Genomic DNA, 16,598 nt, shown 5'->3' with positions numbered 1-16,598 from the left:
CTGTTCATTTAGACTAAGCTCCTTCAACTTGCTTAAGAAAATGTCACTAAAATTTGTCGTTTGACTAGCATGAAAGCCAAGATATCTATTGGTTTTCCTTGATCTTCAAGATTGATCACCTATCATAGACTGAAGTTAAACTGATCTGTTCTGACAGCTCCTATTAGTCCTAGGGTGGGCTGCCAGCCACAAAAAGCCTGACACACAGGCTCCTCTGAGACCTCTAAATACCTTTCAATGGGTACAATGGTGGAAGCATCAGCATACTTCAGTCACTGCTGCTGCCTCTCTCTCTCCTAGAACAGCTAATTGGAATGATGAAGTCGGGATCTTTCTTCTGGAAGGGGTATGAAGGATTCAGGAGCAACAGAGGACTGAAAGAGACCATGCTATGTATTGGAAGGAAAGCATTGCCAGGATGGCAGGAGGAGGAGGAACAGTTGGTATCTGTTCACAAATTGAGTCAGGCTGAGAAGGGGAAGTCTGTTTGGAAGAGGTGGCTCACTTTGGGCTCTACAAACATTTGTGGATCCACACTTCATTTAGCATTAATCCCTCCCTATGGAGAGAGGCAACCTGTCATACAGTTTGGATTTTAATTTTCCACCCATTCCCCTGCAAGCAGAAACATACGGGCATGTTTAGGCCTTTTTGGTACCTGGAGAGGAATAAATGAGAGCCACTGGCTGGAAAGTTGTACTGCCATTGTGATATTCCCTTTTCATCCCATTAAGGTTGTCTGGGAACTAGGAGTCAGCTGATCAGATTATTGCCAGACATTATCAAGCTGTCTATAATTAGCTTTTTATTGGTGAGAAGCCAGAAAATCCTCTTTGTTTGCAAGCTTGGACTACAGAGAAAGAAGAGAAATATTTAATGGAAGAGATTGTTTGGAAACTGTAGATCCTAATTAGTGTCTCAGTCTAGTAGGGAAACTGCATGCAGCATTCCTCTGGAAAAAAAAAAAGATACTTTAAGCATCCTCTTTTGAGGAATGCTTGTTTGCATTCTTGAAAGGCACAGAACACATGGGGCTCTGTGGAGATATGGATGCTTTTCTCAGTTCCTCTGCTGTAGGCTTCTTACACTCACACATTATATGGCTCTTTTTAGTGCCAACCTATTGAAAATTTAACACAAGTTAAAACATAAGTTAAAACTTTGGGCCGTGCCTTCTACATGTAGCCTGTGCAGTTTACAAACTCACGATCAATAAATCCAGAGAAATTTGGATAAGCATTGCAGTTCTTTTTATGCTGTATATTAAAATTACAGTATTTAAGTCCAAAGTGACTTTAAATCTAAAATAACCCTTTATATTTTCAGCATAATCTTGTGAGTCACATGTTACTTGATTTATTTTAGAAGTTAATTATATTCAAATTACTAACACATGACTGACATTTTTAGTCTCATTTAGTAATGGTATCCCTTTTAATTCTTCCAGTGGACATTGTGAATTCCATGTGCTTTTTGTCAACACCATTTACACAGTCTGCAGCAAACAGAGATTAATGATACATGTGTTAGTGGCATGGTTAGAAGGTTGCTGTCTAATCCAAGACAGATATTTTTTTCTTTTCACACCCCCTGTCTCCTGCCCCTGCTACCTCCTCTTTGATTTGGGTTTTGTTATTGTTATATTCCAATAACTTCTCTTCCCAAATGTCTAAACCAGAACTTATCACTACCATGTTTTCTCTTTTCTGAGGGAGAGTATCACCATGGAGGATACCAAGCCTTCTGAAATACAGGACTCTGTTAGTCTGCCCTGTTATTTTGAGTCTTAAAGAGATGTGAGAACAAAGCCTGTTCAATGATATATGAAGGTCTTAATCAAATGTCTGAATAAAACCCTGAAGGAGTTATATTAAAGTATCAATCATGTTTCCCAAAGTAGAACCCCAGAGCAAGAATAGGAACCGTCTTCCTGCAATTAAATCCATTTTAAGTGAACTGCTGGCTGCTTAAGGTGAGATCATATCTGAAGGCAAAGTATTTTGCAGAGTTTCATTGTGGTTATTTCTGGGAATGACACTGTCAATTTGTGAAATACAGGTTGACTTTGTAGTGGTTGGAGTACCTAGCACTTGATAAAGAGGAACAGTCCACGTATGTTGTTAAACTTTTGTGGTGGAGTCAAGAATAAATACAGTAAAGAGGGAAGATCCACTTCAGGTTTAAGCAGAAATTAGTTTAGCTACTTCTCTCTGCATTGCAACTAAACAAATCAATACAGGCTGTTTTTCCTTGTAAGGGTTAAAAATAAAGGTCGTTTGGATTCAGACCTTTATGCACAGGTATATAAGAGTGCTTCAACCACATGACTTGCCATTAACTCTTGTACAGGACACCTATTCCAGTCTCCAGGGAATACTTGGAAGGGCAACCTTTCAGCAGTGCTGGTTAATGTCCCTTGGTGATATCCCAGCATAGAAAAAGGTGATTCAGAGCTGAGATGTGGTTACATGATCTGCTAGAGATGTTGCTGCCATACATAGCTAGGGAAGCTGGTTTCTTCTGCCTGGATTTCACTGCTATAATTTCACTGGGCTCCTCTTGGTCTCCAGGCTGGTTGCACTGTGTACTATGTCCTTAGCACATTGTCCCAAACTCTTAACTTCACATCTCCACTTCCTTTACTTCCCCAATAGACCTCAGCTCTCACTCATACACTGCTTTCATCAAAAACCCCTTTCTGTGCCTCTGCCTCCCATCTTTCTGTCATAGCTGAAGCAACGCCTCTTATCTTGCTTTCTACTTTCTACTCTTTATTCCTGTGACCAGTGGGCCAAGAGGAGGATTTTTGTGATCTCAAAATTTTCAGATCACATTTTTCTAGATCAGATTGTGCCCAGGGTGGACTGAATATTCAAAGGATTTGGGTACTAGATTCTAAAGCATATCTCTACAGAGTACTATATGCAGTACCATACTGGTTTTATTTTCAGAAGGGTATCAGTTGGCCAGCTCAAGATTACCTTGGGGTTAACAGAAGGCATTTGCCTGACACAAAGGATATCTGCCAGATTTCTGTTTGCAAAGCCAAACGGTGAGGGCATGAGATGCATCCAAAGAGGCAGTCATCAGAGATCTTTAACAAGGGAAAAATAAACTATGTTTCCCTAGCCTGTTTTTCAGAAATACCTGAACAGTCTTGTCCGACATTTTTCAAAAGCAGACATCAAAGGCAGATATCGCACATGGAATATTTTAGCTCATAAACTTAAAAGACCAGCAAAGTTATAAGCAGCTGACTCTCTCTTTCAGTGAAAGGCACAAGAAAATCCTAAAAATAGGCAATGCAACCAGCTTACCTGAGTGAAAGCAAGCAAAACAGGAGTTTTTGAAACATGCATTTGCAACCCAAGATTTTCATGTAAGGCAAAGGCATTTTCATCTCAGTGTGCTGAGTCCAAGGAACATGCCACAGGGTAGGGATGCTTGCACAGCCCTAATGCTGCTTGCACAGCCATAACACTGCTTGCACAGTAATTCAGCCCACTCTTAACTGTTCTGTAACATGGATAGGCCTTGAGCCTTACCTACAATGGGAATTTCCCCACTGGTATAAAAAGTGTCTGATTGTTCTGGAATGAAGATTTGCCCTTTGGTGAAAATTCTCAGCTAGGCAAGGGTCTTGATACTCTTGTTCAAAATCTCCATGTTAAAACATGGACGTGCTACTCCCATACTTGGTTCTTAGCTCAGCCAAAATTAGAAGCCAAAAGTTAGGGCCAAACTGAGTGTTTTGCATAATCTGCAGAGGTATTCTCACAGAACAGGTTTCTGTGGTAAGATGTGAACTGACAGGACTTTCAGTTGAACTTCATTTTTAGGGTTCAGAGAATAGCTATAAAAGTAAGGAAAGCTGAAAAAAAAGGGATTTTTTTAGTAAGAGATTCCAGGTGCCACTTTATACAAGCTAATAAAGAGAAGATGAAGGACTTGATCAGTCTCAGAGTACCAACACAATAAGGATACACAGGCTTTTCAGGGTAACTTGTGCCTAGTAAATTGAAGCTAAACAAAAAATCAGTATAGAAATGTAGTGATGTTTCCTAAACAATTAAAGTTATTAGCCTTTGGTATAAAAAAGCTGTCATGGATCCCTTCTCATTGGCATCTGTCAAACCTAGATAGCTTCCTGAAAGATACTCTGAAATTCAAAATTATTTCAAGGTGTAATAAAGTAGAATCCAAACCCCTCAACTACCAGGATTTTAGTTACAACTTTCCATCATTGCTAACCACAGCTGCTGGTAAAGGTTAAAGATGTAGATGTATTTTGGCTCCACAGGTGCTTTAATCTTTGTTTTGTTCAATCTTGTGCTGAACAGGGCTGTACAAACTAGTTCACTTATCTACTGGTACCAGACCCATGCTGCACCTCTCAAATGGAGCTGGCAGGCATAGATTTGAATCCACAAATTAAAATGTACAGATTTAGGTTTAACATTACTCTTGTGAAGAAAAACAGCCAGATTTCCTATTTCCTTGCTTAAACATCAGCAGTCAGTTGGGAAGCATGATGGACAGGACCCCTCCTCTGAAGCTAATAGTATTAACCCTCTCCCTGTTCCCAAGGCACATTACACCCTGTAGTTTCAAGATGGCTTTGATTTGATTTGATTTGATTTTACAGCAGATGGGGATTCTTCATCACTGTGTGACATGCATAGGCTTAAAAGTCAAGTATTACTTATTGCTTAAGCTGACACAAAGAATCAGCAGCCATATTGAGAACGGTAACCAAATATGATGGATAACCATCGCGTGCTGCTGGAAGCAGGGCAAACAACATTTCTGAGCGGGGGAGATGTAATCACCAGGTGCTGTGTTACAGTAACAACGAGATCTGTGGGGAATGGGTAACTATAGTTTTCCTCTGCAAGTAAAGAGCACACTTCTAATCAGCAGAGTTACTAGAGCTGGTGCTGTACAGGATCAAGCCCATTCAGTTTCGAGAAAGCAGGAGGATGATCTGGATAAACCTCTAGATTTAGTCTCTCTGAGTGAGCTCTGTTTCTCAGAGGGATTCACCGGGGGCCTATTATGAACTTAGAAGGAGTATGATAAGGTGTTTGATGTGGTAAAGAAACACTCCCTGCCAGAGTTCCGCATCTGTTTAGGAAAACAACGTGTTTTCAAAACAATTTTCCCCTGACTGAATTAGGTAAGAAGTACAAATATTCCATGTCTCCTCCATTTCTGAAAGCTGAATTACTACCAGCCTCAATGTTTTCATTGGATCGCGGTAGATAAAGATCATTTCAGGCCACCAAGAACTGGAAGCACGCATGTCTAAATATTTATAAGGGAGATACTCCCTTCAGGTTGATTTCCAGCAGCCGCTTCCAACACTGGCTCTCCAAGTGGCCAACTCTTCCAGCAGAACTGCTTCCTGCACATCCATCTGCTCGGTTTGTTCAGATAAACACACGTCTCTCCTGCTGGCCATGTGGTGCTGACTTCTCCCCACCACGTGCACAGTTAGCAGGGATGCCCTGCAGAAGCTTCACTGTGAGTATGAGTCACAGAAAGAACCCAGCTGGATATCCGGAAACCCATTTGGGTTTATGAATTAGCAGGATGTGGGAGAGTTTTTCTTTTCTTTTCAACCAATACACGAAGCAAGTCCAGTATGGAATGACTGAGTTAATATACATGAATAGATTGCTTGTCATTTTTCAGAGAGTCATTTCTGTGACTCTCACTGGAAATACCAAGTAGGAAATTAACAGAGAGACTGAAATCCACCCCCTAGTTGCTCTGAAAGGCAGTTCCACAGAACGTGAAAAGATTGGCTCAGATTGGCAGTGTGCAGAAAGCTACTGCCACTGCTGTACATGCTACTGGTCAGCAGATGAACAAAGCACTCCTGTTTCCAGGGCAGTGAAGCCAGCAGTAAATTTACACAGCCATCTTTTCAATAGCTTTAAAAAATAAAGAAAAACAAGGCACAGTCATTTCAGGCTCCATTAGAAACAGAGTGAGAAAAATCAATGTGTGACAAATAGGAAGGGACAAACTCTGGATAAGGAAATGCCATGAAGGTTTTAGAAATATATGTGTTTTTTACCTGGCAATGAAATAACAAATGGTCAGAATCTTTCAAGATACCTATGCACATAATGGCAGGAGCTGTTAGAATATGCTGACATTCCATTATTAAAGCAAATGAGACAAAGCTCTTGTTAGTAATGGCTCTGTCACTTAAACAACGTACCAGCAGTGGGACTAGTTCTGCAGTCCTTGTTAAACACGTCTCTAGCATCAGTGCTTGGATGGTAAAAGCCTGTTTGATTGTTCCCAGTAAGTTGTTTAAGCTTTGAAGTCATACTTGGGTTAGAAATGTATTCTGTCCACATTAAGTGATCATGGATTTGGACTAATTTAGTTTGGAAGGAATCTCTGGAGGTCATCTAGCCATCCCCCTTCTCATGAAGTGTGATACAGAAAGGGTTGTAAGGCTCACCCTAGGGGTGTGGAGAAAGGGGAAGAAGAACTGTGTCATATTTCTGATCCAGCACCATATCCTCTCAGCTGCAGCTACTGTGCAAGAAGTGAAGTCTGGCTGTTCATTGGTGACACCTGACCTAGGATGACTTGGATTCCCAGGAGCCCTGAGTCTCCTCCTTGCCAGAGACACACTGAGTAACACCACCTGCCATGGGAAATTTCTCTCTATGCCCTGGCACTTCATACTTCCAGCCTCTGAACTGATTCTTGCAGTGGCATTCTACCTTCCTTCCCAAATTGTGTCGTTCTCGAAGTTGCTTTGGATTGCAGCACTAGACGGGCTTGTGTTGCAGCACAACTTTATTTCCCTGAAACTGTGACTGCACCGTGTCCTATTCTTGTCAGTGTTCCCCAGGCCACTCCTAATGCTCAGGTAACCTGTATGAAGTTCAGCCCACTGGAGTAAGCACTAGAGAAATAAGGGCAGCAGAAATACTTTACAGCGTGGCTCAGGGATCTTCCCCTTTCCTCTTTATTTCAGTCCTAGTTGTGGGAAGCTCACTATGGGCATTTCCTTCAGTCCTAGACATTTATGCAAAAATTGTTCTTCAGCACACAGAACCCTCAACATGTTGTTCATTTACTGTTTGCCTTTTCCTTTAGGAAGTCGGCAGACCTCACCTCTGGGAATGAACTTGTGTTGCAGTGCTTAGCAGGAAGCAGGCAGCATAGCACAGTTGTTCCCTATACTACAACTCCAGGTGTCTCTGGTTTGTTGACAGCACATTTCATCAGGGCAGAGCCCCTTGTCATTTCCTATAGCAAAACTCTATACAGGATCTCCTGGATAAAAGACAATTACGTATTATTTTTAAACGTAAGAGCCTTGAATTAAGCCAAATACAAAATCTGTTCCACTTTATCCCCCTTTTTCCTTGTCAGATAACTGTTAGTCTGCCTTTTTGTACTTTTCAGAGCTCCAGCCCCCAGTCTGGGAAATGATTTCACAACGAATGAAACCAGCCACTGCCATGAGACTCTGTGGCATTCCAGAGCTGTGGAGTGGTGTTTATGTTCTCCCTCTCTCCCCCAGTGTTTCATGTGCCTGTGTGTCTCCCGGGAGTAAACACAATCCCTTTTCTTTGCAACGGCAAAAACAGAAGAATTGGTATTTAAATTACGAACAATCGGGTTTGGCAAACAATCCATATTGCTGCACCCTTTCTGAATCACGGGGCTGAGTCATTTCCCTCACCTAAGCTGCTCTCTTCTCCCGTGCAGATTGCAAGAGCAGGGGGAAATCCAGCACTAATGTTATCCTGTCTGTCTGTCTGTCTGTCTGTCTGTCTGCCATCCTCTCCATGCCCTGCAGCCTGCCTGCTCCAGGCTGAGCTGGTGAATTATGAGCGAGTCAAGGAGTACTGCCTCAAAGTGCTGCAGAAGGAAGGCGAGAACTTCAAGGCGCTCTATCGATCGGGAGTGGCATTTTACCACCTGGGTGACTTCAACAAGGCCCTCTACTACCTGAAAGAGGCAAGATCCCGCCAGCCGACAGGTATGGGGAAGGGAGAAGGGATGTGGCTTTGCACTGAGTGCTTTTGTATTTCTTTCTATGAAATGTCATCTGTCCCTGACTTGATTGCATTGATTTCCACAGGGATGAGCATGACTCACTGTATGTCCTCGCCTGGACTCCCCTTCAAGCACTCGTGGGTAGTGCAGCAAGGTTGCAGTGCCCAAAGATTAACTGCTGCCAAGGCTGCAGCATGGCCTGGAAGATGGCAGTATTGCTGGAATGCTGTCAGTGTGGAGGGGATCCTGCCTCTCTTTTCCTCACTAACTTATTTTTACAGAAGAAAGCAGGGTGTGGAAAGTGTACCGCAACCATTACATTTTCTGACTCTTGGTGAAAAAGCTTCTTCCCCTTAGCAATGCCAGGAGACTGTTTGTCATCCTCAGTAGCCTTCTTCCATCTCAGTAAATGGGTAGTATTTTGCTTTGATCAAGGAGACAGACATTTACCCACAAAGCATCATCAGGATGCTTCCACTTCTGCCTTGAAATCAGCCAATTCTTTGTTAAGTGTCTGTCATTCATCTGTCAAAACTATACAGTTCATCTGGGGACAGCAATGAAATTACATATCCAAACAACTGAGGCTTGCCAGAGCAACCATCTTCATGCTAACCTTCCCAGCCTCAGAGGGTGGGTGAAAGGCCAGAGATGAGGGTGAGGCAGAAATGATGCTTTTATTTTTCAGAAATCGTAGGGAGATCAAACAACACTGTGGTTTTGAACAGAAAGGAATTTCATAGAACTCGAAATTAAAGAATTTCAAGAAAGTGAAATGGAAGCCATGTGCAAAGAAAATCTTACAGAGCAACTCTTCATATGAATCTGAGAGGGAAGAGTGAGAATTCTTTCCTGAGTGAAATGGGCAAGCCTGGGTCCTGCTGGAGGGAGCATGGTGGAGGGAGCTTCATTGAACTAGAGGAGGGAAGGGAGGCTGTTGGAGTTGGCTGTGCTTGATGTCCTACAGGCATTGGTCCTGCAGGGCTCCTGCAGTGGCTGTGTCCTGGAGGACCATGAGGGAGGGTGTGCTTGGCAGTGTGCTGGGATCTCCTTCCTCTTCCACCTCCCCTAAGGGTCCTTGGTCCCATCTGCTGTTCTTGGCCATGGGCTCCGGGCAGTCTGACAACACAGCTGTGCACCCCACACTCCCAGAGCAAATGTGTTTAGAAGCTTAGTTTAGCCTATTTTAGTTTACAGCGTGCCCTTCTGCTTTCAGCCCTTGCCAGAACCAGGAAATGGAGAAGCATATGCAAGAGAAAAATAGTCAGTGGAAAATAAGCTATCCTAACCTTGAAGTTTTGACTAGGCTCAGATGTGAAAAATTTCTCTTAGCTGAATTACTTAGCTTCCATTTTTTAAATATGTATTTCTTAGCTCCCTTACCACCCCCCTCTTCGTGATACTATTTATTTGGTATTCCTCATTGCTTCTTGAAATAAATACTAATTTATTCAACAGCAACAGCTTCAAATACCACTTGCTACAAAAACATACCAGAAAGTGTCCCTAAAGGCCCTTAATGTATACAAAACCCAGTTCTGGCCTTCAGCTCTGCATCAGACTCTTTCCTGTTATTTGTAGACCATTCAAGGCTGTTGTTCCGCTGTTTTATTTATGATTATGGAAAACTTGAAGGGCATTCAGGGAGAAAGAATTGAATATGTACAGTAAGAAAGGATGTGGCTGTTAAAACACAGTAATAGGAATCAGGTAGCACTATCAAGAATTATTATGTGACCTGGAATAAGTCAGTGTCTCCACTTTCAATGTCTCCATCTGCAAAGTGTGATTGTTTTCCTTTATCTGAGGTTTCACCAGGCTCACTGGTTATTATTGCAGTCATGTTCTTGTGGTTTTTGTTTGGTTTTTTTTTCCTAATAAGGAATGTTTTTGGCACAAATCACTGGCAGTTATTCTCTTTGGTGGGAGAGATTTTGAATAGGAAAGAGGAATTAGTTAGCAAAGGAGTTTAGTGTTCTAAAGGGCTGTCAGCACAGCAGATCCCTTATGGCTATTCCCTATCTGCCCAGGGTGAAGGAAGGTTGGATTCGGCCTGATTTCTTGTGCCACCTCTAAACAAAAATCACAAAAGCAGATGGAAATAACACGAGATAGTTGTATAATCCTCCTTCTACGGGAGAGGGAAGCTGCTGTTAAATCATGTAAAGCATGCATGGACCCTCCACGAGGTCTGTGTCCAGAGGTTGGTGCAGCATAGGCAGCCAGACATGCACCTCGCTGAAAGCCTTGTTCAGCCCTCTCTCACTGGGGCTGCATTGTCAGGGCAGGGACTGACTGGGATTGAGACCAGACCATCAGCTGGCAATGGCCTGGTAATGTCAAACAGTGGTCCCCACTGTCCCTGTGCTGGGAGCCCACGTTCAGACATCCCGTGGGCTGCTCTGACCAGATGGGTTTTGTGCTGTGCGGGGCGGGCTCGTGGCTGCACTCAGGCACCACCTTCCTGCACCCCTGCGACTCAGAAGTCCTGGGAACAATACCCAGGCCTTGGTGTCTGCACAGCAGATAAGCAACTGGGCTCTGAAACTACAGGGGAAGCAGAAATGACCTTTAAAATAGCATTAGGCCGCTCTGAAGAGAGACACAGGCACAGTCTTAAGAAGCAGGAAACACATACCCATTGCAGCTCTAGCAGTACCCCTTTGCATGGATCTGACCCCTCACCTGAATTGTTCTTACTTGTTATTTCCTCATCAGCCAAAGGAGATCACTTCTTCTCCACTGAGAGATGAGAGTCTTCTCATTAACATTTACACGTAACTTTGAAATACTTCTGCAGGCAAGCTAGTATGGTGCAATACTACTTGGTAGAAAAAACTAGACAAAGACAGGGCTCCACTCCTGTAAACAGAGTGCTGCTCTCATTATTTTTCCTTGGTAAAATAATGGCCATCACAAAGGGAGCAAAACATGCCAAAACCAGCCTGAGAGATCTATAAGTAGCTTGCAATGGGAGCGTCTCCCATCCTCTGTCAGGCTACACATTATTTTACCCAGGCATGTGGAAATTTCCTGGGTGAGTGAAGCTGTGCCATCAGCAGTCACTACCTTACCTGAAAGCCAAAGGAGGCTGGCAGCCTTTCCCAGTTATGAGCCCACCTCTGCCCCCTCAGCGAGATGCTGAGTCCCTGTAGGCCCAGGCAGGTGGGATTTCCTGACATGCCCACGCAGTTATCCCTTCTCACCCGCACCAGACAGGCATTCCAAGTGTGTACCCCAATGGTGGGGATGTGTACCCAGAGCACAGCCCATCAGAGCCTAGAGAAGCACAGAGCAGAGGTCACAGTGAAATCCAGGCAGCAGAGCAGGACCCTGCTCAGGCTGTGTGTCCTGCCCTGCACTGCTGGGAGTGAGTCAGCCAACTGCACCCATTTCATTTTAAGCCTAAAATTCAGGGCTACCCCCTCAACTGAATTTCTTCATTCCAGGAGGCTGCACAACTAAAATAACTGTTTTTTAAAAAGCTGCTTTAAAATTTGCTGGGCTGGTAACAAGTGCTAATGCATAAACAGTCCAGGATGCTGGTGCATCTTGTTTGACAGAAACAACAGCAGAATTCTTAGCTCATTAAAAATGTCCCAAACAGGTCAAGTAGCTTAGTCATTGAATCCCACCCTCTGGAGTGCCTAGGATGATGCAGTTAAACCTGCAGAAGACTCAACAGGACACCCACCTCACCAGAGACAACTTGAGAAGTCACAACAGCATGGCCATGGCCCATGGATGCCCCGCGGCATGTTTGTGGATAGCTCTGTGTGGCAGGAAACTGATCTGTCTGGCACTGATTCAGCACTGGCAGAGAGCACAACAGAGATGTCCTCATCTTTAAAGGAAACTGCACCTACAATTGCTTTGGGGGGTGCAATACCCACACTCACTAGTGCTGGACATGTTCCCAGTAATTTGTTCATCACTTTGAAAGCTGAAGTACTTCTCATTTCCCTAGCTGGTGTGGAATACAATGCAGTTTGGATTAGGAGGAGACGAGATTGCCCTCTCATTAGACTGCATTGCAGTTCTGATTGGTGTCTAAGGGTCTAATAACTTCAGTGGACCAAGCTGGCCCTGGTTGGCTGTCAGAGGAAGGCTCTGAGCCTTTTTTAATCTATACAGAAGTTAAAGTAGATGTGTTTTTACTTGCTTGCTTCTGGTACTACGTGGCTTTTGCCACTTTGTGGGTGCCATGTGTGTGTGAAGTTACCCTCATGATAGAAATCAGCTTGGTTTAAGAGATGATTGGCCATGACTGCAGAATCATTGGCTCTGTCTGGAGACATGTACTAATTTAGACCAAACTGCGATTCAGGGTGAATGGGTTCCCTTAGAGCTGAGGCCAGGAGATAAAGCCAAACTCGCATAGTCTGTGTGATGTGTTGATGCTCTGAAATGCTGGAAGGAAGAAGGCTCAGCTTATCACCTGCACAGTGCTGGGTATCACAGTTTTCTACTAGGATGGATCAGTGGTTCTGTGCCCCTAGGAACTTCATTAGACAGGATAGACAAGGCAGTATGCAGTATATAGCATATGACAAAATTGCAGAAAGAGTGTCATCGTGGAAGGACATCCAAGCAGAAAATTCAAGGTATACAGACAATGTGAAGGATGCTCTTCCCAATTTTATTCATCATGCAAAAATGTGAAAAGAGCAGAATAGGCTGTAAATAGAGTGGGAGAGTGAAAAGGAAGAGTATAACCGTACATAAAATGCCATTTTTTTGCATGCAAGGGGCTTGCATGCAGGTACTGCAGGAAGAGAAGCCAAGGGAGGTGTGTCCTTCCACAAGTACAGGCAAGGATGACTTGGATAGTTTCAGCTGTGTGAGTTCAACTGTGCTGACCAAGAGTAATCAGAGAGAAGGTAAAAACTAGCTGAGGCAAGACTGTGAGCAAGAGGGATGGTGAGCACAACTCAGACCATGCTCTCTGAAACCAAAGTTTCTGGTTTAGAACCCCTTCCAACGGATTCTGTTCCAGCACACAGCACTGGAGCCATGCTGCTCCCCTGTGATGTACCAGGGATGAAGGTTCATTCTGTCTTTCTGCAACAGGGAGTCGTGTAACCACCATACCTCTGTGTGTGTTCTTTCCCTGCAGATACCAATGTCATACGATACATCCAGCTGACAGAGATGAAGCTCAGCAGATGTTCCCAGAGAGAGAAGGAAACCTTGTGAAAATGAAGCCACTTCAGCTGAAGTGCCCAAGGGGGAACATTTCCTTCCTAGAAGCTCATTTGGTGGATTTTCCCATTTGCTCTGCCTCATCCTCATCTCCTCATCCATCCCCTTTCCCTTGCTCTTCATTGAATACCAGTTTTGAAATGAAAGAGACTTGGACGCTGGATGTGGCTACTTGCCAACCATGGTAATACCCCTGCCCCGTGGCAAAAGAGCACAACAACTACAGCCAGCCTTGTTCCCAGACAGTGTCACACACCTGGAGTAGGCAATGCTGAGGGACCTGTCTGGTCCTGAACTGACTGCCTTTTACCTATTAGGGAAGCAACCCCCAGAATAACGACTTCCTGACCAGGCAAGTTGGAGACAGAGGGTTTCTGCTCTGAGTGATCACTGGAGCTTGGAAGAGCTAAGAAACCAAGAGAGCCACTGGTCATTCCACAGGGGACAGCAAATGCCTTTTTACCATCAGTTCCCTCTGCCCGCTTCTCCAGTGTGTGTTATTGGTCTCCAGTGAGAGCTCACATGCTCCCAGTCTAATGTCAGTGAAAACTGTTTCTAAACATCCTCTTGATGAAAGCACAGAGTACCCTATAAACCCCCTGCAGAGCTGTCCCGGTGCTGGAGGAGAAGGCTGTGGGCCACCACAGAGCGCTGAATGGACTGTGAAAGCATGGTGTACAGTGTGAGGGAAAAACTGTGAAATAATTCATTAAAGGCAAATAAAAATTATTCATAGGCAACAAGTCCGGGCATTGCTTTCCAAAGGAGCCTCTTTGGTTCCCTGTGTCCAGACAGACAACATTATCTAGGGAGGGGGCAGCATGGGGTGGGGAACAAGGGACGTTTCCATTCGTACCTTGGCTCTACTAATGCCTTGCTGTGTGATCCTGGGCAAGTCACTTTTAGCCTCTTGGTGCCTCGGTTTCCCTATCTGTACATTAGGGATAATAATACTTCCCTACCTCGCAGGGGTGTTGTGAGGATGTATCAGTTAATGTTTGTAAGTAACAGTACAGTGATGTACAGTGCTAAGTATTATTAGTACATTGGTTTGAGGTCTTGATTCTCCCACCTTGTGTTGGTGCTTCCTGTGTCCTGTTCTTTTCTTTTGTAGGGAATGTGGTGCTGACAACAGGGCCTGTCCAACGGCTTTGGAGCCTATTTTGGCAGCCCAGAGGGCCTGTTTAGACACTCTCCAGCAGTATGATCTTCTCTGAGAGCTCTGTCTCCTTGATTCAAAGGTCCTTTTCTGAAACTGCCAATAATGGGATCAGTAAGTGCCACAAACATATTCTCAGTATGACTTGCCCCAGCAGTGGCCCAACGTGTTCCCAGTTGCAGGACACACGAGTGGTTTCATCCCATGGCGGTCAGTGTCAAGTAGTGTAGCCAGTTGTTTCACTTGGCCCTCAGCTGAAATACAGAAACTGAAACAGAGCTGAACAAAGAAAGTTTGGCCAAGAGCTTTGGTTCCAGCAGACATGGTATCTGCAGACAGTTGGCTATGGCATCCCACATTCCAGCTGTAGTATCTGGCCACATTTTTCTCCAGCCAAAATTCTAGAGAGCTGTTACAGAAACATCAAGAGAAATGGCAAATTGAGTATAAGCTAACAGTGTGCCCTAGCAGCCAGAAGGGCCAACTGTGTCCTGGGGGGCATTGGGCACAGCATCACCATCCAGGCAAAGATGGGGATTGTACTGCCCTGCTCTGCACTGGGGCAGCCTCACCTTGAGTGCTCAGGGCAGTTTTGGGCACCACAATATAAAAAAGATACAAAGCTACTAGAGAGTGTCCAAAGGAGGGCTACAAAGATGGTCAAGGGCCTTGAGGGAAAGCTCTATAAGGAGTAGTTGAGATGATTTGGTCTGTTCAGCCTGGAGGAGACTGAGGGGGGAACCTCATTGTTGTCTTTAACATCCTCACGACAGGAAGCAGAGAGGCAGGCGCCAATCTCTTTTCTCTGGTGACCAGTGACAGGATCCAAGGCAACAGCATGAAGCTGCATCAGAAGGGGTTTAAGTTGGATATGATATCAGGAAAAGTTTCTTCACTCAGAGGGTGGTTGGGCACTGGAACTCCCCAGGGCACTGGTCACAGCACCCAGCCTGACAGAGTTTAAGAAGAGTTTGGACTGTTCTCAGGCACTGGTGTGACTCTTGAAGTTGCCTTGGGTAGGGCCAGGAATTGGACTTGATGATCTTTGTGGGTGTCTTCCAGCTCAGGAAGTTTATGATTCTATGATCTTATGAAATCTCTGTCATTGTCTCTGAAAAAACTTCAGTCGTATTCTTTAATACAGGAACACATCCAGCTCACACTGGGGCTGGGGATGAGACCATCTAAAAGTTACATATAAGTCCCTGAAATAAGACAGGTCTACCTCAGTTGTGTAAAACCTAAGACCAACTGGGATGGCACCAGAAGTTCCTGTTCCTCAGGTGGGCAGTGGAGAGCAGCTGCTTCCCAAAATCAGGAACAGTGTGCAGCTATGTAAAGGAAAGGGCTGCTGGAGGCAGCACAGTCATCTTTTTCAGCTGGCCCTTGGTTCACACATCTGGGTCACAAATAGCGAGCACCCCTGCCCATTACTACAGATACCTAATCAGTAAATGGAACTACAGCTGCTAGGAAGACATGGAGGACAAATTAGGGAAATTCTGTATGTGGTTGTTAACAGAAAATAAAGGTTACGCAGAGATATGCTTGGGTGCACGTAAGGTGTACCTAGTACTGCATAAAAGACAACATTAGTAAGATTCTGGTTCTCAGGCACATGCAGTCTTCTACATCCTAAATACATTGCAGCACACAAAAAATTCAAATAGAGGTGACTCTCCCCTACTTCCTATTGCTGATGACAGTTCATCCTGCAGCCACATGTGTCTCTTCACTAGGAATGAAATGAGGATTCATCCCGCAGGCAATGCAGAAGAGGACACCACCTACGCAAACAGTCACTGCCCCAGGAAAGCTCATGCAAGCAGAGACAGGCTTGTTACTCGTGACCTTAATGTAAGAGAAAGGGCATTCTCCAGCCACTGGAGATGTAGGGCCATGACTGTCATTTTGTCTGGGAACAATTTTAGCCTTCACAATGGCTTCACTGACGTACTGACACTGCATCAGTGCTGTGTATATATTAATATAAAAAGGGCACAGCAGGCTCCAGTCTCCTCAGTTTTCAGCATCTTCCCCTCCAGGAGCACTGCAAAGGGTGGGGGAAAGAGGGAAGTTTATGAATGTGCGTAAGGAAAAGATTTCAGAGAGCCTTCAGGTGCTACACAACAACCTATTTTCTTCAGAAAACTCTTGTCCTTACATACACTGACAGCCAGAGCACCTGTAAACAGTCACACTC

At 44.4% G+C, this 16,598-nt stretch overlaps 1 protein-coding gene across 1 annotated transcript in view; it reads left to right on the top strand.

The window, feature by feature from the left end:
* The window catches only part of TTC9 (tetratricopeptide repeat domain 9), a 28,474-nt gene extending 14,175 nt beyond the window's left edge, over positions 1 to 14,299 (top strand). The window contains exons 2-3 of the mRNA XM_066188191.1: positions 7,835 to 8,017; positions 13,151 to 14,299. Coding sequence (XP_066044288.1) covers positions 7,835 to 8,017; positions 13,151 to 13,230 — 263 coding nt within the window. The 3' untranslated portion in view covers positions 13,231 to 14,299. The remainder of the gene's footprint in view (positions 1 to 7,834; positions 8,018 to 13,150) is intronic.
* Positions 14,300 to 16,598: the final 2,299 nt, after the last annotated feature.

Source organism: Chamaea fasciata, unplaced genomic scaffold (genome assembly GCF_029207755.1).
Source record: "Chamaea fasciata isolate MVZ Bird 193981 ecotype frontalis unplaced genomic scaffold, bChaFas1.0.hap1 SCAF_7, whole genome shotgun sequence".
NCBI classification, from domain to species: Eukaryota; Metazoa; Chordata; class Aves; order Passeriformes; family Sylviidae; genus Chamaea; species Chamaea fasciata.
The sequence above is the reverse complement of the archived record's forward strand: the minus strand, read 5'-3'. Positions and strand labels throughout refer to the sequence as shown.